General features: G+C 47.3%; 1 protein-coding gene across 8 annotated transcripts in view; it reads left to right on the forward strand.

Annotated features, from left to right (window-relative positions):
• The window catches only part of DOCK3 (dedicator of cytokinesis 3), a 664,549-nt gene that overhangs the window by 276,519 nt on the left and 364,849 nt on the right, over positions 1 to 23,181 (forward strand). For all 8 annotated transcript variants that reach the window (XM_059715389.1, XM_059715393.1, XM_059715390.1 and 5 more), the window contains exon 6: positions 13,243 to 13,391. In XM_059715389.1, the coding sequence (XP_059571372.1) occupies positions 13,243 to 13,391 (149 nt within the window). The remainder of the gene's footprint in view (positions 1 to 13,242; positions 13,392 to 23,181) is intronic.

A 23,181-nucleotide genomic window follows, 5' to 3' on the forward strand; every position in this document is an offset into this window, starting at 1 on the left:
ATATTTATTAGCACTTAAAGTCACATAAAAGTGTTGTAGAAAGTGAGTGGGCAGATGAGGCACAGCACTATCATGCTACAAATTGGTCTGCACCATGTCAAAAATTACTCTAGCGAAAACAGAAATAACTCAAATGCTACAGGTTACATTTGTCCTTCCCACTTGTGTGTAATAGGAACTTGTCAGCCTGCAAGCGAAGCATCCCATGGTGCTTTGCTTCTCACCCACCCTCCCTAACCCTCTGATGATCACTCCCAATTCTGTTTCCCTGCATGTGGCCTAATCTTTTAAAAGCTAGATGTGAAGGCACATTGAAACCATTGTTTCCTGGATCACCAGCCCAGAAATGTGGCTTTTTGGGAGTGGCACAAACACATTTGAGAACCCAGTAACCACTATTCATCCAGCACTGGCACAGAACGTTTGGGTCCATAAAATAGTCCATCAGCTGGAGGCAAACAGGGATTCTGGACTTCCTTTCCCATCTGGGCCCTGAGAACAGTCCCTAAGAAGGAGCCCTCAAAACCAAAGTCATTTACAAATGGGTTGCAGCACAGATGACGCCTTGTGAGCACAATAAAAACTGTCACCAATATCCATCTAAGACAACAGGCCTGATGGCATGGTACAAGAGGGCTTGTGATGTCAACCATGTTGCATGTGCCTGATGAACAAAATGTGCTTTCTATGAGGAACTCTCAAGGATCTTCATGGGGACAACTTTTGAATCCCGCTTTGCATCTTGGTTGGGCCAGGGTTGTACAAAGGCAGTGATGATTCACACTAGGAAACCATAAAGGGACGATAACCCAAGCCCTGGACCAGACCCAGGAGGATTCTGGGGAGCCCCTCAGGATGTACTGGGAGATGTTCCAGCTGTTAATGTAGAGCAGCTTGGGTGGCATTGATGTAGGGGAGGACCAGTCGACCACCCTGCCATCATCCCTCCAAACCATCTTGCCCTCATCTTCCCAGGGCCCTGTTACCTGGAGAGAATATCTGCATGGCTAAACACCAGTCCCACTGGTAAGTAGCTGTGCAACCAGACTGGCAGCATTAACAGAACCTACCTGGGCTTCTCTCCCCCAGTGGCCTCAGGTGCCTGAGGACTCTAAATGCCAGGGCCAGGGCATGCAGGCTTGGCAGCGCTGAAAAAGTGCATTTTCAGAGTACTCAATGCAAAAGGCTGGCCCCATGGCATTTGCGGGGCTTCTGTATTTGTAGCATAGAGGGGAGGGGGCCCAATACCAGCCTGTGGGACATCCAAGGAACTTGCAGAGGGGACTGCCTTTTTTGGGGGCCATTAGGAGAGACAAATACAAACAGGAAAGTTATTGTGGCCTGTGGTTTGGGGGCTTGACTGTGAGTTTCATACACAGATCAAGAAGATTTGCAGCTTTCCAATTCATGTGCCATGGGCTTGGGGTTGGAAGACCCCTTGAAACCACTTAAGAAATTTTTCCTAGGCCAGCATTTCTCAACCCATGGGTCACAACTAGGGTGGCCATCATAGGGAACAGTCCAGTTGTCCTCTGTCTTCTATTGATATGAAACCAGATGCCTTTATGTCCTCTATTTTTCTCTTCAAAAAATAGAGGACATAAAGGCATCTGGTTTTATATCAACAGAGGGCAGAGTAGCAGAAAACTGGAATGTCCTCTATGATGGCCACCCTAGTCAAAACCCAAAAGTGGGTTGCAAAAATATATGAAAGTGTCGCAAACAAACCTTAAAAATGGATTCTCCTTTAAAGGAGAAAATGTTGGGACCCATGGCTTTTCCCTTACAGGCTGTCAGAGTTCCAACTTGCAAGGGGCGGCTTGAGACGCCCCCAGACTCCACACACTGGGGGGCTGGGACCTGGCGGAAGGGGGACTGGGTCAGGACTAGCCATCAATGTTTACAAATGGGTCCTGGTACAAAAAAGGTTGAGAACCACTGCTCTAAGCTATTAAGACCATTGGTTTGGGGTTTCAGTCTCAGCTGGCACATTATTCATTTAATGACAGTTTAAATTATCACTTGATAGTGTTTCTTTATGAAGCAGTTAACAAGGCCCTCTCCCCTTTCCAGGAGGCAATTGAGACATAGGCCAGCATTCCCTATCCATAACTCACCCACAATTATCATGTATCCTAACATGGATCTGAAGGACTTCAGGCGGTTCCCCATGACTTTTTGCTATTGGCTGCCAGTCCTTTCTCCCCCACTGGCCAAAGGTGCTAGAATCCTGTTAGCGCCAGGGCACTCAAGGTTGCCTCTCTGGCTGTGGGAAAACACCTTCTCCTTCCTCTCCTTCTCCCTGTGTAGACTAGACTTTCCTGCCCCCAAGATTCACTGTCTTTCATCACCTGTTTCTCCCACCCCGATTTTATATTACTCCATGCCAGCCCTGGGAAAAGAGATTCTCTTCCTTCATTTCCAGCCACTAGTGGGCCCTAGGGAATTTGTAAGTTTTTCAGGGAAGGAAGCGTGGAATAAAAAGATCTTTTAGGCAAAGTAGTGTTTGTATTTGCACAGGTGGAAAAGTTCAAACAATGAATGTAGATTTTAAGTGGAGAAAGCATTTAAGTACAATTCTGTGTTTGCTTGCAATTCAAATTGCATCTTCCCCTCTCCTGACTTTGTCCTCATGTCTTATTTATCCCTGTGGCAGAAAGCAGACTTAACGCTCTTAAAAAATGCAAACTGTAGGAGAAATTTCACAAAGTTGCATGCCTGAAACGGTGTCTGCATAAAACTGTGGTCCACATGTCATCCCTCCCCATTGCTCATTAATGGCACGTGTGATAGGGTCTTGGATTAGGGCAATTGATGATATGTGAAAAGCAAACACACAGTCTGTCTACCCAGTTATCCATCCTTTGAAGCTACATTTTTAATTAGTCCGGAGAAAGTTCATTGGCTGTAGGTCCATAATGATGGCATGCAAGCAGGAGGAGGAAGGCTCGTGGTACATCACTGACTGTAAAAATCATGTAGCAGCACAGAATTCTGCATCAACTTGGAGATCTTATAAAGGATGGTGTGCATGAGACCTCCACATGGTGGTCAGTGGGCATATCTACACAAGATGCTGACTGTGCAATAGCCAAATAATACTGCGCAGTAGAGCATCACAGCACAGACAGTTCTAATAAACTACTGAATAGTAGCATCACTTAAAACAAGTTTGCCAGTGCTACTGTGCAGTAACTCCAGTTACTGGGCATTTATTTAGTATGTGAGTGTACAAGTACTAAGTAAATGCGCAGTAACCACTGTACAGTAGCTTCTCATGTAGACACACCCAGTGAGCAGTAGGACATCTTGGGTTCAGCAGGGATGTGGGAGAGACTTCCCCTGGGCATAAATGAGCTGGTTGTTTCAGGAAGAAATGCATAGAGTGCCTTGTTAATCCCCAATCTCTGAGTGCAAGATAGTAACATTTCTTCAGAAAGTCCTCATGCAACCTTCATTGTTTCATAGTTGGTAGGGTCAGAAGAGACCTGAGCAGATCATCAAATCCGACCTCCTGCCATGGCAGGAAAAAGTACTGGGGTCAGACGACCCCAGCAAGGTGTTCGTCTAACCTCCCCTTAAAGACCCCCAGGGTAGGAGCCAGCACCACTTCGCTTGGGAGTTGGTTCCAGATCCTAGCCACCCTGACTGTGAAGTAGTGCCTCCTGATGTCTAGTCTGAATCTACTCTCTGCCAGCTTGTGACCATTATTTCTAGTCACTCCTGGTAGCGCTCGGGGGAACAGGGACTCCCCCAATGCCTGCTGGTCCCCTCTGACTAGTTTGTAAATGGCCACTAGATCCCCCCTCAGCCTTCTCTTGTGGAGGCTGAACAGGTTCAGGTCCCTTAGCCTCACCTCGTAAGGCCTGCCCTGCTGACCATGCGGGTGGCCCTCCTCTGGACCCTCTCCATGTTGTCCACATCCCTCCTGAAGTGCGGTGCCCAGAACTGGACGCAGTACTCCAACTGCAGCCTGACCAGTGCATAGAGGGGGAGGATCACCTCCTTGGACCTGCTTGAGATGCATCTGTGGATGCATGACAAGGTGTGGTTGGCCTTCCTGACCATGTCCCAGCCCATGTTCATTTTGGCATCAATAATGACTCCAAGATCCTTTTCTGCCTCTGCACTGACGAGAAGGGAGTTCCCCAGCTTGTAGTTATGCTGCTGGTTCTTCCTCCCCAGGTGCAGCACCTTGCACTTGTCAGTGTTGAAACCCATCCTGTTCTCATCCGCCCACCCCTGTAACCTGTCTAGGTCTGATTGCAGCCTATTCCTCCCTTCTAGCATGCCCACATCCCCCCACATCTTAGTGACGTCAGCAAATTTGAACAGGGTGCTTTTTACCCCCTCGCCCAAGTCACTGATGAAGATGTTGAACAGCATGGGTCCGAGGACCGAGCCCTGGGGGACCCCACTGCCCACATCCTTCCCTCCAGCCAGTTAGCGACCCATTTGACTGTGTAGGTGTCGACGCCGCAGTCCCCTAGTTTTTTAATGAGTATGGGGTGAGAGACAGTGTCAAAGGCCTTCCTACAGTACAGAAAGTCTATGTCCACTGCTACCCCTGCATCTAAGGATTTTGTGACCTGGTCATAGAAGGCCACCAGGTTGGTCTGACAGGACCTGCCTCTAATCCCCTGTTGGTTGCCCCTAAGCATAACCTCCCCTGCTGGCCCCTCATGGACATGCGCCAGGATAATTCTCTCCAAAAGCTTACCCAGGATCGAGGTAAGACTAACTGGCCTATAGTTTCCTGGGTCCTTCTTCCTCCCTTTTTTGAAAATGGGAACCACACTGGCCCTTTTCCAGTCATCTGGCACCACGCCAGAGCACCATGAGTGCTCATAAAGCCGTGTCAGGGGTCCCGCAATGACCTCTGCTAATTCCCTCAGCACTCTGGGGTGGAGATCGTCAGGACCAGCTGATTTAAATATGTCCAGTCCCTCCACCTTGTTCTGATGTCAAAAGGCAATGCCCTTTTCTCCAAAATGCATTTTCCCCATTAGTCACCTTGCCCTTCCTTTTGGCCGGGTGGTTAGGCAACACTGTCTCCGCAGCGGTACAAGAGTATAGTCTGAAGGACGTCCCACCACTGTAGCATGCTACTCTTGTCACCTTGCTGATGACACATATAGGAGGGCAACATACTTGAAAATAGCGGGAGTCTGCAAAATTGAGGAAATTTTGGGGAGCATTGGCTTTTGGGTCCCCTGCCATCTCCCACCCCAAATATTTGGAACAAGTCTTATGGCATCCCAAAGCAGGGACAACCTCTTAAGGTTAACCTGTTACCTTGGGGTCACCAAGGGATACCCTGAATGTCTGGGTGTGACAGAGGAACCCAGTTCCCTATTCTTGATCTTCAAAGAATGTGTACCTACCATCTTGGGAGCCTAGAACAAATATAAAAAGGCTCCCAAAATGGATAGCAAAAACTTATTTGGGAGTGCATAATTCAAGTCACACAAGTTGAACAAGGATTTCTTTTGTATATCTTTACAGGATCAACACCTGCAGTTACTGCTACTCCCACTGCAGCTACTATTTGTGAGGTCTCAAGGTCACAGCCTAAGACTGAAGCTCTGCTAGGTCCCAGGCTGAGGTCTAGGAAAAAGAAGAACAAGGAAAAGATGCTTGTAGACCTGGCTGCATTGCTGGGGAGGAGAATGGTGGCTGCAGAGAACTGACATACATATACAGAGTATCATCAAGACTTCTGACATAGTCAAGTGTGAGAGATCCCTTGCCAGGCGTGAGCAATTTTCCAGAAATGCAAGCCATCGTGGAGTCTGTGGACACAACAAGGCAGATTATGGGAATGCTGCAATCTGATGCCTGCAGTTCTGGTGGAAAGGGAACTCTCCCTGAGCTGCACTACAGCAGAGAGACGGAGAGAGTAACTGAGGTAGTCAGGTCCTAGTGCCCACTGTTGCACTTAAAAACGGGTTGAGGAATTGACACAACACTCAGTTGATTAATGGCAGAAAGGCTTGCTTTAATAACTACCAACAAGCTACAAAACTAAATGACCGAAAAAGACATTTTCCCAATATAAAATGAGCTGTTACAGAAAGTCCTAGTACATATTTAGCTGCAGTAGTGTTTTCCCACCAATACAGGCAGGGAAGCTAGTCCAGTCTTGCAGCCTTTACTCATGGGCTGGGTACAGTATGGCTTCTTGATCTTTCCTAGACTGCACACCTTGCTAGTAGTTCTGTCTTGCTTTATACTGTTTAATTATATAGCTTCAAAGCATGTTTCCTTGATGGCTACCCAGTTAAAGTCCAAACAAAACAGGGAGGGAAAGAGTGACCATCATGTTACAATTGTTAAATCGCCTGGCTCCTGTTTTTGGATTTGTCTAGGCGTGAAGACTTGCGTTTCTTGTAACCTTTGACTAGCTCGGCAATTAAATGTGTTGGGGCTTGAGTGGTCAAACAGGATACCTAGAGGCACTGGCTACCAGACCTGTCTTTGGGTATTTGTTTATCAGTGGGGAAAATTTGCAGTAGCTTGTACCAGTGATGGTCTATTTACAAAACTCCAGACATATATTGAATAATTGAGACATTTGTAACACCTTAGACATTGGATGCCTGTTTTGAGAAATGGGAGGATGCCATGTACAGGACATTTTTCCTGTATTCAATGCATCTTTATAGGTTTTCCTTGAAATGTATGTTTAGTCTTTTGTCTTCTTTGGTTGCTAGTTCAATTTAAATATATATGTAGTTTCCTTGCTGCCTTTAGTTATACTGACTCAGTCTTTTCTCTTACTTTCTTAGCTTGGAGATACACCTGTGATGACTGTCAGGTCTCTGCCAACAGTTTTAACCATCACTTTTATTTTTTAGGGTTGAGGCTGTTATCATGCTTATGGCACGGGTCTGGTATTGAGTACCACAAGCTCCAGTCTCTTTTACACCTAATGCATTGCAAGCCATTAATGGAGTTTGATTTTCTTTGTGGCAGGCTTGTTACCACAACCCAGTCTTGCCCCAGTCACTGTCTCGCATTTTTGTGCAGGGACGTTGTCCAAGCTTTCACAGCATTCATAGCCAGCACCCACCTTCCTCAGACTTGAGCTGGGTCATTCTGACGCCCATGCTGGAAAAGGCTGCTGACCCCTGCTCCAGATCTACCTTGTTGCTTAGATCTGAGCTGGGTCTGGAGTGAAGAGTGGCATCCACTCCTACCACTGTGGTCTGGTTCTGACCCAGCATGGCACTTCTTATGTTCTTATGACTGGGCAAGAAAGGCCGGGGGGTAAGGGATGACATGGAATATCGCTTAGATGCTAGCTGAAGGTGTGGGCACATGTACAGAAGGGGGAACATTTCAGAAAGGGAGCTGCTATGTTCTCATTGCTATGTGTGAATAAGCCAAGAACAGTTCAGATTATGTACTGCAAAACCACTCCAACTTTAACCCTGGATGAAGCACTTGATGATGAGAATGGTTTTGCCATTTTTAATTGCCTCAGTTCATTCACACACAACAATTAGAAAATAATAGTTGCTGCCCTTTTGAAGCATTCACCTTTTGAAATGGCTTCAAATATACCATATTTACTTGAATCCAAGACAAGCATTTTTTCCCCATTCAGCATGGGGGTTTGAGTACAAGACAGGGGGTGGGAAGGCAGCTGGGAGCAACTGCAGCAGCTGCCTGCCCCCCAGTCTGCCTGCCCTCCTCCCCACCTTACTGTCAGGTCAGGTGCAGCTCAGCCGCTGGATCCATTCACTCCAGGGGCCCAGAACACTTGGAAACTGTCTCCTACCCAGCCAGTGAGCAGTGGTGCAGCTCTAGCCCTGACATGCTCCTGCATGGCCAGGCAGGAGCCACATTTCCATGTGCTCCATACTCCTGGAAGGAATGGAGCAGGAGCTATGTCTTACAGTAAGGCGGGGGGAGGGGAGGGGCAGAGGCTATGGGGAGTTGGGGCAGAAAGCAGACAAAGACTGAGGGGACCAAGCACAGGAATGCTGGTGACAGGGGGTGCAGGCACCATGGTGGAGGCCATCAGATTTGCCTGCCCCCTTGCTGCTGCTTCACCACTGTAACAGTTGGGAGATGAATTTTAGATGACCCTCCAATAATTATAGTCTATACCTGGGAAATTATAACATTTATAATTTTTCCATATGGAAACTCTAATTACAGGAGGGGTGATCTTAAATTCAAAGTGATCTTAAATTCAGGTAAATATGGTATATGTGTCCATACCCTGAGAAACTTGTGTTTTCCTGTCTCTAAAAGTTTTCCATCAGCATTCCCATAATCTGCTTTGATGTGCCCTCAAACCCCATGGCATATTGATGATTGTGACCCTTGACACTGTGAATCTAAGGACCAGTTCTTTGTGGAGTGGATCTAGAATACTCATGATTCCAAACCAGTTCACTCAGCCAGAAAGTACAGCCGGCAACAATGATGAAGTGATAGAAATGATGATGCCATATGGACCCACAATTGATTGGAAATGTTTGGGCTGTTTTCTTGATTGTACTTGATAAGAGAACCTGCTATATTTTTTTTTAATCTTGTTTATTTTCACATTAAGTGGTAAGCCTATGAAGAAGGGGGCTTCATTAATCTTAGGGGGAAGAATTCATAGTTTATGACATTTTTGTTCAGTATTAGCATGCCTCGTATATTGTTAGCCAAAATCTGTATTTGTTGGCTTCAAAATAATTTGATATAGTTTAATAAAATTTCTGCATACCCATGAATTTTTCTTTTTTTAAGTACCTTAACAACAACTAGTGCTATGGAAAAATACGTTTTTTAAACTAATAAATATTACCAGCAGTCAGGCCAACTGTTTTACCAGTTTCAAAGAATACCTTTTAAAATGTGACACAGAGAAGGTCTAGCATAGTCTCTGATCCCTCATTTTATGCTAAGGTATAATGCCCCTCATGATATTTATTATTAGAAATCTGGAAGCAATGATGATGGTACATGTTGCTTGAAGTGCATCTCTCTTTTTCTTTTTCCTTTCCCTGGCATTCTGTCTACATTGGGGCTTAGTGATGATCAGACACTGTTTAACAATTCAACCTTCCCTAGAGCCAAGTTCCATTCTCTCTGTCTCCTAAGAGGTCCATTGTTACCTGAGAAAGGGAGGCAGTTGACTGACTCTCTGCCCCATTGAGTTTTGTGCTTTTTGTGATGTCAGTGGACCCCCTTGCTCCCCACAGGTTGAAGAGAGTGAGTAATGCATTCTTTTCCTACTTGCCCCAAATTCACTACATTTTTACAGATCAGTGTGCAGTTATACACTCCCCACTCTCTCCTAGTTACATCTTTCTTTTGTTTCCTCCAAGAAGGTACTTCACAAGTTTCTTGGACTTTTCCCATTCCCTGACAGGCCGCTAAAGTTGGCAGTATTTTTCACCAACCGTAGAGTCTCATTTCCCAGTGGAGTTTGGTTTCAGAGCACTTTTCTGCTGTGCTTCAGGTCAGGGAGCAGCTTCCATGGCTCACCTGGTCAGGCTTCAGAAATTAATATAGGAGATGATTAGGAACAGTCGTCATGGATTCACCAAGGGCAAGTCATGCCTGACCAACCTGATTCCCTTCTATGACAAGATGACGGATTCTGTGGATGCAGGGTGAAAAATGGATGTGATATACCTTGACTTTAATAAGGCTTTTGATACAGTCTCCCACAACATTCTTGCAAGCAAGCTAAGGAGGTGTGGGTTGGATAAATGGACAGTAAGCTAGATAGAAAACTGGCTCAATAGTTGGGCTCAGAGAGTACTAATCAATGGCTCAATGGCCATGTCTACACGTGCTATTGATTTGCATTAGGCTTACTGAGCAGTAAGTCTTCCCCAGAAGGATGTCTACATGTGCTCCCTGTTGGGAGCAAATTTTCTCCCAACAGGAGCAGCCTGGTACAGGGATGCTCCTGCCCTGCTCTGCCTGCCTGCAAAAGCCAGACGTAGCTCAGGCTCCACTGGGTGCTAGCTTCGGGGCTGGCAAGAGGCATGGGGCTGGTCCCAATGTGCTTAGAGCCAGGAGAGCTCTGCTGGTTGCAGTGGCAGCTATCTCCTGGCCCTGTGCACATTGGGAGGGGACCTGATGTGCCCCAAGCCAGAAGACAGCTGCTCCTGCAGTGGGCAGAGCTGTCCTGGCCCCATGTCCATCGAGATACACAGCTACCAGCGAGCCCCCTGCTAGGTAGTGTGGTTTGCTGGGGAGCTGTCCTACTTCTGGGGCAGCTGCTAGTGAGCCTTCTGCCAGGAGGGGTACATGGGGCTTGCCAGCAGCTGCCTTGCTTAGGTTCCCATCCCGCCCACCTCCCGGAACACCTCTACAACATGGAGTTGGCTCCTCTGGGGATCAAGCAGGGGTGCCGCCTATCTCCCAAGCAGCCAGCTCCAAGCTGCACAGGACTGCTTCAGAGGGCAGGTGGGGGCTGGATTCCTAGTCCCCACCATTTCCCCTTGAGCAGCCCTGCACTGGGAGCAGTAGTAGATATGCTAGAGAATAGGCATAGAATTTAAAAAGATCTAGACAAATTGGAAGATTGGACCAAAAGAAATCTCATGAGGTTCAATAAGGAGAAGTGCAGAGTCCTGCATGGAACATCCCAGATACAGGCTGGGGACTGCTTGGCTAAGCAGCAGCTTTGCAGAAAAGGATCTGGGGGTTGCAGTGGACAGTAAGCTGAATATGAGCCAACAGTGTACCCTTATTGCGAAGAAGGCTAACAGCATACTGGTCTTCATTAGTAGGAGCATTACTAGCAGATTGAGGGATGTGATTATTTCCCTCAATTTGGCACTGGTGAGGCCACATCTGGAGTACTATGTCCAGTTTTTGATCCCTAACAGAAAAGATGTGGACAAATTGGAGAGAGTCCAGCAGAAAGCAGTGAAAATAGGGGGCTGGTGCACATGACATATGAGGCAGGTTGGGAGATCTGGGCATATTTAGTCTGAAGAAGACTGAGGGGGGATTTAATAGCAGCCTTCAACTATCTGAAGGGTGGTTCCACAGAGGATGGAGAGGAGCCGCAGGGCAGCCCAGGCGTGGGCTCTGGGAGGCTGCAGCAAGAAGGGCCTAGCAGTGGTGAGGGGTGGGGCACTTTTCCCCTGGGTCCAGCAGCAGCTTTTGCCCAGCTGCTGCCGCTGCTCAGCATAGCCGGGAAATCTGGAGCAGGTGCAGCACAGGCTGGGTCAGGGCTGTGTGTGTGGCTTCTGGCTAATCCACAGCTGCTCTGCTCCACCAGGCAGAGTTTAGAGTGGGTGTAGGGTGGTCTGGGATCGGGGCTGTGCATGCAGGTCCCCACCAGCATCACAGGGCTGTGCACTATTGATGGTAGCAGACAGGCTCCAGTCTGTTGCTTGGGAGGGGAGGTGCTGACCAGTTCGTGGCAGTTCCTTAGAACTGCTTATGTAGCCCATGGGCCCAAATAATTGCCCACCACTGGGCCAGACTGTTCTTAGTGATGACAGAACAAGGAGCAATGGTCTCGCATTGCAGCAAGGGAAGCTTAGGTTGGATATTAGGAAAAAACTTTCTCACTAGAAGGGTAGTAAAGCACTGAAACAGGTTACCTAGAGAGGTTGTAGCAGCTCCATCCTTGGAGGTTTTTAAGACCTGGCTAGACAAAGCTTGGTCTGGAATGATCTAGTTAGCATGGTTCTGCTTTGAACAGGGGGTTGGGCTAGATGAGCTCCTGAGGTCCTTTCCAACCCTAATTTTCTATAATTCTCTGACTACACATCAAAAGCAGTACAGGCAACCCCTGCTTAGCGCTTTTAATTGGTTCCTGAAAAACTGAGCATTAAGCAAAACCAAGCGTTAAGCGAAACCAAGTTTCACTTTTCACTTTCTAAAGCCACCAAAATCAGAGCTGCCAGGATTAGTGTCAGTTCCAGTGCCAGCTGTATGATGCCTGTGAGCGTTATAACAACACTTGCTAAGTGGAATTGGGTATCAATGTAAAATGAGCACTATAGTGAAATAGCACTAAGTGAAACAGCGTTAAGCGTGGGTTGCCTGTATCCTGTGGCATCTCTAGTATTAGGATCCCAGCATATTTTTGGTGTTTATACTGGATCAGGCCACAGGCATCTTGGCTTGGTTCTTCACAAGGACCTTGACCCACATCTTCTAGTTTACCAGCACCTGCTATGGATATTCACACAGGATTTGACTAGGGTGAGAGTAGTGCCAGGGTCCTGCCATCTCATAAATGCCTGTGAGTCGATTTTCATTGGCTTTGAACGTATTTTACCCTCAGGCATACAGTAGGACACAGACCCAAATGGATGTGGTGTGAATTTAGTCATGTGTATATTGTACCTCTACTCTGGGACTATTGTCCATTAGTTAGTCTGCTGAACTGGAGGGGCAGCATTCCAGCCCATCTGTCCTGGTTTGCAGAAAGTTATTTTGCTATGATATTGTTCCAGTTCCCTGATGCATTATCACTGGTCAGCTTGGTGCCCCAGCTCCTAAGAGCTGTAACACCTTAAATCAGGGGTTAGCAACCTATAGCCTGTGGGCTGGATCCAACCTGTAGAAGCCATTAGATCTGGCCCATGAAGCTGGGGCTTCACTGGTGTTTGCAGCCAGGCAGGAATCTTCCCTGTGCTGTGCCATAGCCAGGTGGCAGTGAGAAGCGGGGCAACAACCAGGTCCTAGCACCAGCTTGCCTTTGACCTGGGTTGGGCTTTTGGAGCCTGCCAGTGGAGAATGTTGCTGACTGCTGCCTTAGGAATTTGGAGTCTCTCCTAGGGCTTGATTTGGTGCTGCCATCCTCCTGTCTTGGGTTTCTGTGTCCCCAGTTGTGATCTAGGCTTGGGCTAGTCTGCCTTGTTTTTGGTGATAATATGCCTTTCCAGTAAAAACAAATAGAGCCTGTGTTAGTTTTTCTGGGGGACAGAGGAGGGAAAGTATGTGTACTTAAAACAGAAGTTATTTTAGATCTACATTACACTTTGAAATAAAGAAAATTGCAAAAATGTGGAACTAGAAAAACTGTGAAAAAGTGAATGGGGAACTTGGAGTTTGTGTTTAATGTTTCCTGGAAGCCCTGTGACATTGATACATATTGCTAGAGCAGCAAAATTCCTTTCTGAGTTTCCTTTTCTCTAGGGAAATTTGTTAAAATTTTGTTATTTAACTGTTTAATCTCTCTCTCTCTCTTTCTCTCCCTCCCCCTACCCCCCATCTTCCCCTTCCCAACTTCCTCTACCACCAAATGTACCTTTACAGAAGCATAAAGTAGATCTTTTCTACAAACTGCGCCATGTGATGAATGAGCTCATTGACCTGCGTAGACAGTTACTGTCAGGTCACTTGACACAGGATCAGGTGCGAGAGGTCAAGAGACATCTCACAGTGCGGCTGGATTGGGGGAATGAGTAAGTACAGCTACCATTTAGGTACCATCTGGTTTAATTAATTTGAAATTAGTTATCTGTAATAAATGAGAGGCAAGTGTTTATGTGGGTGATACCTTTTATGGGTAAGTAAGACAGTGAAAAAGCTAGAGCCTGAATCGATTCAATCTTTGCAGGTTTCTCTAAACTGCATAGATTGAACCAATAATAAAATGAACTGATGTTCGCTTTTGAAACCAGAAAGGCAACAAGACCCCTGCAGTGGCCCATACCAGGATTATGGGGCACTAGCACATGCCTCCCAGCCTGCTGGCTGCTGCCAAAGGCACCCAAATGCAGCCAAGCAGGGCTCATCCTTGATTGGCTGCCCATCACACATCCCCCAACCTTTGCTGTCCCAGCCAGAGGGGAGCAGTCCCTCCAGCCCTGGCCTGGCTAGATCGTGAGCCTCAGTGGAGCTTCCCCACCCCCTGCAGGGTCCTGGAGCCCTGCCCCTGGTACAGAGAAGTTATTCCTTCCTTCCCACCTCTCAGTATGGTCCCACAGGGCTTGGCCCTGTCCCAGAGGCAGGAGGGACAACCATCCCTCTAGCCCAGGGCTGGCTGGATTCCCAAGGCTCAGTGGGGGTTCCCTGTTCCTGGCAGGGTCCCCCAATCCCTGCCCCTGGTGTCAGAGGGGGGATTCCTCCCTTCCCCTCCACTGCCCAGCCCCTTGGGGGCAAGTACAGCTAGTGAGAGGGTGGGGCTAAGGCAGGGATTTTCAACCGTTTTTAATAAATGTAGCCCCGGCAGCCACAAGGAGTGGGGGAGGGGAGGGGGTATGTGGTTGGTCGCAGAGAGGTGGTAGCATGGGACAGCAGGTGGTGGCAGTGGCCATGTGTGAGCTTCTCCCCACCCAGCTGTGTGGCTTGCAGAGGGGTGTCACTGCCCTTGTCCCTCCTTCCCTCCGGCCCTGCTCCTGGGAGGTGGCAGCGCGGGGTGGTGGGTAGCGGCACTCCATCCCCACGTGCCCACGTGTACCCCCTGGGGCCTTCCCAAGTACCCCGGGGGTATGCGTACCCCCGGTTGAGAACCCTTGGGCTAATGGATCTGAGCCCTGCCCTTGCCCATTCTGTTGCCCCTCAATGCCAAGCCACAGCCACCCCCAGCCCTGCTGCTGCCTCTCATTCCTGACCCACTGAACCCAGTCCTGCCAGTGCCCCTCACTCCCAAACCACAGTGCCCTGCCCCCTGGGCCATGATTGTGCCCCTCGCTCCTGACCCACAGCCCCCTAGTGCTGCCAGTGCCCTACACTCCCAACCCACAGCTCCCCCCCCCAGCCCAGTCAGTTCCCACCCTGCACTCCTGATCCACAACCCCCTGTCCCCACAGCCCTGCCAGAGGGGCCAGAGCTGTCCCCATCCTGACCAGGCAGGAGTTTGGTGGCTCCGTCTCATGCAGGCGGTGGCATGTCTGGCCCCAGTACAAGCTGGAGGGAGGAAAAGGGGAGGTTTGTGGTACCCCCCCACCCTGTGATGGGGCTGCCGCATCGCGCCAGTTCAAGGTGACATCTTCTGGACAAAGGGGTGAATTACAAAAAAGCAGCACCACCGTCTGGTGGACAAAGAGGCTCATTACACGTCTTTGAGTGCCTTTGTGTTTTGCATGTAACAAATCCATGGATGCAACGCTTTAATTTGGGGTGAGCCAAACTAAATTACATCCAGGCAGTTTTACTTTGACATGCTGAAAAGACTTTTAAAACAGTGGGAAATCCCGCTCATGCAAACAGACATGCAGTTGCAGCACCTGAAAGGGCAAATCTCGTGGTGTGTACATAGGCCTTAGGCTGTGGAGGGTGAAAAGTCCAGCAGAAGGGACTTTCCTCTTCCTGTGCCTTGTAGACCCCAGCTGGGGGTTCAGTGCCCCCCCCCCAAGCCACTCAGGGGCAGAGGTAGCTGAAGGGTTGATTTAAGGCAGAGGCAGGCAAAGTCCAGTCCATGGGCTGGATCTAGCCCACAGTAGACTTAATTTCCCAGCAGCCCCTGCCCATGCTGTCACTGCCACAAGATCCCTGCCTAGCCCCAGAGCAGCTCCCCGCCATGCTGCATGCCCTGCCAGCGCTGCTGGGGCCGGTTTCCATGGAAACTCCAGCCCCACACTATCACAGCGCAGCTGCTGTTGGTGTCTCCATGGAAATCGTCCCCAACCACTGCTGGCTGGACCCACCATTTTGCCCACTGCTGGTCTAAAAGGATTACAGCCTGACTTGAGGGTCTGTAGAGTTGAGGGTAGGAGGTGATAAGCCCCGCGGAGGGTGCTTTCCCTCTCCTTGTGCTGTGCAGACTTGGGCTAGGGGGGCCTGGGGTCTGTTCCCCTGTCCCCTATACCACCAGGCTGACAGGCACAGGCTAGGAAGCAGAGGCTTTACTGCCTCAGCAATGTGAAAGTAGGGGGACAAGGCCAGTCCTGCTCCACTGGAGCAGACAGCACAGCCTAGGACTGCAAAGCATCCAGGGATGCTGGGGGACTCTGAGTTAACTTGAATCAGGAGGGGATCTGGGACAGAAGTTCCATAAACTGATTTGACAGTTGTCTGATGCTACATCCAGGTTTATCTTAAACTGGTTTCAGCCATTTTGAAAGCAGTTTATGTGCACTGAACTGCTGTTCTGTTACAGTTTTAAACTGGTTTCTGATCACTTCAACTGGTTTATGCACAACTTCTGTCCCCAACTACATGGTCAGGCAAGACTTGGACAAACTTTCAAATGCAGTGCATTTGCAAACTGTTGACATATCTGCCTGTAGGTAACTGAAATACCAAATACCGCTTTTTATGAGTTTTATGTGTACCATTTCTGCAATAAATGGATATGATTAAAAATGTTAAAAAGACCAGCTATCTGCTTACTAATCAGTACTTACTGCAGAAGCATGTATCTTAATGCATTCTAGGTCAGATTTGTTTAATTTGTAACAGCAGAGGGGATAGTAAATCTGAGGGAATTTATGCATTGCAGTGTATCTGCATTACTATTAAAACTTTGTCAGTTTGCCAAAAATTGGTAATAATCAGTGTAACAGATGTACATCTTTGTTTTGGGGTGACAGCGTACAAAAAATCAGAACTGACACTGTCTGATCCAATGATTAACACTGTGGATCTGTGGGGCGATAGTAGTCATCTTTAATTTGGTTTTAGGTTTGGTAATCCATATAATTCTCTGTGGATGCTTTCCCAGATTTATACCTCTATGCTCATTCCCACTGCGAAGAGTCTTCCCACACGAGTCTTCTTTCTGATGGAGCTAAAGGGGATTACAGTAGTTTATATTTGTGTCTGGAATTGTAGCCAATGACCTTAAACAAAAACTTGCGTTGTCCAGAATCAGTTCTTGGAAAGCAAGACATTCCAAACTTGCTTAGTTCTATGAAAGCACAATAGAGATTTATTCAGGGCACGCAGCTGACCTTTTCAAAAGAAATATCACCCTATAACAACTTTTCTTTAAGCAGGAGGAAGGATTAGTTATAATTAAAGTACAGGAAAAAATTCTGTGCAAGTCACCAAAGAGAAGAAAAGTCAAATTATCCTTTGTAACTTACCCTAGTCACATCCACCTTTCACCTGTGTTAGGATGCCCACTGAGAGAAGAACTTGAATGCATTGATGAGAACTCATCTGGCCATCCTGTTAAATTCAGTTACTCCCTTCTTAGTTGAAAAAAGCTCCAAAGGACGTAGACTGATGGAATTATATTAAGTGACTGCTTTGCAATGCAGCATATGGAGACTTCACATTTAAACTCCCACCAGTATAAATGGAACCCAACAAACCATGCTGGAACTTCATATATATGGATATTTTTGCTAAACAAGGCTGCAGACAGTGAACAAGGGAAAGTGACAGAAGGAGTACTGAGAAAAAAGCCATTAAGACTGAAAGGGAGCTTGGCATTGAAGGGAATCAGCCTCTTCAGTATGTTAGTTCATACTGAAAAATATCCGTTAAATAGGAAAAAAAAGAAATAAGCTTAAAGCTAAAGATAAAACCCACTATCTGACCACTGTATAGGAACTCTGGCATCGCTAGTCAAAGTAGAAACACTTACAAAAAGAAAAATATCTGCTAGGAATATTAGTAATACAATGGAGAATTCTCTGTATGGTATTCAGAGAAAAGAACAATAACTATGCTGCCCTGGAGAAGCGAACAAGTTGAGATTGGAGAGTAACATTCCAGAAGAGAAAAGAATGTCAGTAGTAGAAGTGAATAAAAGTAGGCATATATATAGTTTATCTAATGGCATGAGAAGTTTTAGAGCAAAGATAAATGAGCTAAAAATGTCTGAGATAGGACATGTCTGCTATGTGGCTGAACATCAGCATTTGTAATAGCTGGCTGCTAGAATGCTTGGCCATAGACCATACAGAAAAGACAGATCAGTTCACAGAAGGGAGAGAATAGCACTATCTCTAAAAAAAATCTGTAGAATTAAATGTTATGATGTTTCTGAATAGCGCAGACTATGCAGCAGAATCCATATGAATTTAAATCCCAGGTCACAAGAATCCAAACACAGTAATAGGATTTTGCAACCAGTTTCTGGGTAAAGAAAAGGATATTGAGCACATAATACTTAGAGCCATCAGAACGGCAAACAAAACAGTAATAATGATTTTTTTCAATTACCCACACTGGAACTCAAGTTTAAAGAAGCAGGTTTTTTTAACCTTAAACATTTGCTCCTAGGAACAGCTAGTTTTATGTTACACAGGAAGAGAAGTCATTCTCAACTTAGTCATAAGAAACAAAGAGAAATTATTTAAAAATAACTATAATGATGTAATAATAGTCATTATGTTCTGTGTACTACTGTCTCTTAGGCAAGAGCTACAGGGGACTCAGGAAACAATGCAGACAGCCCAGATTTCCTGTTTCCTAAATAATGGGGGTCTGGGAGCCACATCAACAGCTTATCCTTCAGTCTACCCTGGGAACAGAACAGGGTCAACTATCTTTTGGAAATGACAAGCCAAATTAGCACATTTTGCTCCAAATGGGGGCCATCAGTTGTGACCTGTCTGCCACCACTTTCCCCCCAGCTAAATGCTGCCGGTTCCCCTTGCCACCAAATTGCTGCCCATGTCCCAGGTTTCTAGGATGGATAGAATCACTTGATGGATCATATCCAGTCTATGGGCTGTAGATTACTAACCCCTAGAACAGACTGTTTAGAAATGGTTTCACCAAGTTTTCTTCCCCTTGAAGTTTTACTATGGAAGGCATGATTACACTCAGAACTATCATTGTATTAATTATCTTGAATCAAAAGCATTTTTTCTTTTTTATATGCTGAGGGCATAGACAGACTTCTATTGCTAAACAGCTTTAAAGCACTATAAATGATGCAGTGTTTTAGTGTTACAAAATGTATAAATGTATAAAAAATGACCCTGATTGAAACAGGTTCAACTTGGAAGCACATCTCAGGGACAGGCAGGCTAGGATGCTTCAGAGTGCGGCTAAGCACTTAAAAAAAAAAAAAAAAAAAAAAAGAATTTTGACATGTTTTGTATTTGTCTGTCTATACCCTGAAGTCCTATTTTGTTAAAAGAGTAACATTCACACATCACCATGAAATAGATAAATGCCTTACAATACTTTCAAGGCCAGCTTATCAACTTTTAATATTAGCAAGAGCAATTTGGCATCAGCGTGCTTTTCTGAAATGTCTTTTTTGCTCATTTAAAAGTTTTCTGTGGATGGGAAATCTATGTTTATTAATGCTGTACTTGGCAACATATAAGTGCATACATAAATGCATACATTTTAAGGAGATCCTTAGTTTTCTAAGGCAGTTCAGACTGATGGAAGGCTCTCCATGGTCAAATAATTTGCAAGAAACTAATGTTTTCAAGATATGTTATGTATGATTATCAGTTTATAATGTATGATGGTAACAAAGATTTTCTGACTTTTCTTGGTATTTGTATTATATCAGATCTCAAGCCAATAGAAGCTTGAAGTTCACAGTCCCAGACACTTCCAGGGTATTGGTTATTTTGTCTTCTGTATGTATTAAGTGGTACACTTTTTTTCCTTTTATAATTATGCACTGTAAGAGGATCTGGTAGCAATGTTCCGTGGTCTTCCAAAACCAGTTATGAAAGGATATGCTGTAAGTATCCTTTCTGGGAGAATTCTTGGTTGAGGAGGTATTCACTTGTACAAGAGTTTTCTGTCTTGCAGCTTGCCAGGAATACTGCACACTCTCTGTTAGTTTTCTACACTGACTGTATTCCATGAAGCACTACTACTTTATAGTATAATCTATGAACAATATTAGAGCAAAGTATAGTGCATCTCACTAGGGGTGCACCAATACAGATTTTGGGGGCTGATATGGATAGCTGATTTTTAAGGAGGCATATTGTCTGATACCGATCTGATTTCTGATACCATCCCAGCAGCTCAAAATGCTGCATGCAGCTGGTAAGTCTGGTGTGGTGGGGGTGGGAGGGAAGGGGCATGGGGGGGCAGATCAAGACCCCCACTCTGAGGGAGGAGTGGGTTGGGGCTGGGGCAAATGCTGCCCAGCCGGAGAGGGGAGGGCAGTAGATGGGGCCATGGCTCATCCGAGGGGTGGATGGGATGGTTCCTGCTGCTGTGTGCCACTTGTCCGGGAGCTGCTGGTCCAGCAACTCATCCAGCACTAGCCCATTCGCCCGGCAGCTCCTGCCACTGCTCCCACCACTCATCTGGGAAGGCATTGGGGGGGGTGTACCCCCAGATCTGCATGGGGTGGACTCTTCCTGGCAGAGTGGGGCTGCATGCAGGACTGGTGGCAGCGCTGAGAGGGGGCTACGGGGGGAGGCTGCAGCCACCCCAAAATTCACCTTAACCCCCCCCCACCCCCTCCCAGCCATTAGCCCCCCGCAGCCTACTACCGCCACTTGTCCTGCACTGCCCTGCCCCTCCAGGAAGAGGCTGGCCTGCCCCACCCCTCCCCGCCATGCCCCACTCCGTGCAGATCCAGAGGCACACCCCCTGCCCTCCCGGATGAGCGGTGGGAGCAGCAACAGGTGAGTGCTGGATGGGTCGCCAGACAAGTGATCTGGACGAATTGTGGCTCTGTCCCTCGCCTGCTCACCCTGCCCCAACTGGGCAGCGCTTGGCTCAGCCTCTGCCCGTGCCCCAGCCCCACTCTTCCCTCACCACAGGGGCCTTGATTTGGCCTCCCACTCGCCCCTTCACTCCCCCCTCCCCTTCCACCACACCAGACTTACTGGCTGCATGCCCCTCTGCAAGCTGCCCAGCAATGGTCCTCACTGCTTATGTGCTGTGCTGTGGCTGCGCATATGCATGGGCCATTTATCTACCAAATTGTCAGCCATATCAGGCCAATTTCTGATGCCGTCAGTTTTCTTCTTTATCGGTGCCGATCTGATATGGGACTGATGTATTGGTGCACCTCTATATTTCACTACTATTGCTGTAACTTTTTGCACTGTTTGCAGCCATTCTTGTAATCTGATAATTAATTTGCGCTGTCACCTCAATTTTCTGCAGTGACAGATTGCTGTCTAGACCATTCCAGTTGCTCAAAAGAGCACAAATTAACATCTTCAAACATCTAGACTACCACTTTCCATAAAATTGTCCTTAGATGTCTTTGATAAGCTTGGAGTCTCCTTTTTTAATGTCAAAGATGGTCAGTCAATTTGATATTTTTTTAATGTTAATTTTTTAAATTTTTGACAGCTAAAGCCTGTTGTACAATTTCTCTCTTCTACATGCCTTGCTGAGTTTTATATATGAAATAAGCAGTACATGCATTTTTGAAAACTTATTGTCACTATGAAAAGCTATGTATAAAAATGTTGACCTTAAGAAATAATTAGTGGTGCACGGATATATTGGTCTGATATCGGATCAGGACCAATATAAAGAAAACTGGCTGTATCGAATATAAGCTTGATGGGGCTGATAATTTGGCCGATAAATTCCCATGCTGCAAGCGGTTGCAGCACAGCACTCAGGCAGCAAGGAGCACATCCAGCAGGCTGGAAAGCTGCTTCCAGCGGGTAAGTCCAGTGTGGTGGAAGGGGGAGGGGGAAGGGAAGGGGTTGGGGGGGTGCAGATCAGCCCCCACCTCCCCCCCCACAGTGAGGCAGGGGGCAGGGGCAGGAGCTGCCCAGCCAGGGTGGGGTGGGGCGCTCATCAGGGGGGGCAGCTCCCACCGTTGCTTGCATGCTAGGAGGGCACAGGGGAGTGGGGGGCGGTGTCCCTGGATCTGTGCGGAGCAGGGCAGGCTGCAGCTGGGGCTGTGTGGGGCTGTTTTTGATGGGGGCTGGGCTCAGAGTGAGCGCTGGTGGCACTGGGAGGATGATGCATCCACTCCAAATTTCAGCACCACTCCACTCCCTGTGCTGCCACCACCAGCCACCCAGCACAGCTTGTGCTTTTCCTGGCACGTGGGTGGAGGCAGGGCATTGAGGCAGGGCTGTGCCTGGAGGCAGCAGCACTAGGAGCAGAGCTCCAGTGAAATGTGGGGTGGATGCAGCATCCTTTCGGCACCTGCTCCAAGCCCAACCCAGCCCTCACTGAGAAGAGCCCAGCTGCAGGCCACCCTGCCCTGTGCAGATCCAGTGGGCACCTCCCCCCCACCCCGCCCCAGCCCCCATGTCCTCCTGGGGTGTGAGCAATGGAGGGAGCTGCCTCCCTCCCCACCCCACCCGCCATGTCTTCAGCCCTCCCCACTCCCTTCCCTGCCTTGGCAGTGCCTGCTTCTGCCCCCTCCCTTACTGCGGGGTGCATTGATCTGCCCCCCATGCCCCTTCCTCCCTCCCTCCCTCCCTGTCCACCACACCGGACTTACCAGCAGGAGGCAACTGTATTGGAAATTGGATTGTATTGGCCGATATGCCTGCTTAAAAATCAGCTATTGGTATCGGCCCCAAAAATCTGTATTAGTGTGCCCCTAGAAATGATATTTTTGTGGGACTAACAGAAGACAAGCACACAAACAAAAACAGAACTAAATTAATCAGTATTATGGATGCCCTATGCCAAGATAGGCAACTTTTTCCAACTGCAGGCCAAAATTACCTACCCTCAGTCGGAGGGCAGTTGGTGGGCATTAGGACCCAGCTGCTGCCACGTCTTGTCTCTGCAGCATCATGGGGAGAATACCTGCAGCCAAAACTAATTGTTCTGTTGGCTGGATATGGTCCATGGGTTGCTGACCCTTGCCAATTCTTTAAGGCATGTAGACATGCCCATTAATTGGTCCAGAGTTTTATTTACCTATTCCTTTTTTGGCTGTTAGCTAAACAGTAGTCTCAGAACTCAGTATTAGTTCCTGAGGATTATATGTCACTGTGGGAGTTGAGTAGCTGAATTACTAGTTAATGTAAAGGCTGCAGAATCATCTTTAATTCATTAATTACTGGTCCTTCATTTACGGTTGTATCTTTTCTTTGTTCCCAGAATTAATTGTAGGTCCTGGATAGTGTGTGTGGCGTGGCAGGAGGCACAATTATGTGGCTCATGCATTAGATCCCATTGTGCCTTTACCTGCACATGTAGAGGGGGCCTCCATTCAAGCAAGAATATCATGATCTAGAATTTGGCTTCCAAAATGAATGTGGCTGACATCACAAAAAAGCCACCTAGATATCAGGGTAAAACAGGGCCATTTAATGTGGACAAGTTGTAAAAGAAAACTGAAACTCATTCAGAAAGAACAGTTGTATTCAGTTGGGTGAGTTAAGCCATGAATTCCAAAAGATGCAGATTTTACTGAACCTCACCGCTACAAAAACT

Source organism: Alligator mississippiensis, chromosome 12 (assembly GCF_030867095.1).
Source record: "Alligator mississippiensis isolate rAllMis1 chromosome 12, rAllMis1, whole genome shotgun sequence".
NCBI lineage: Eukaryota > Metazoa > Chordata > Crocodylia > Alligatoridae > Alligator > Alligator mississippiensis.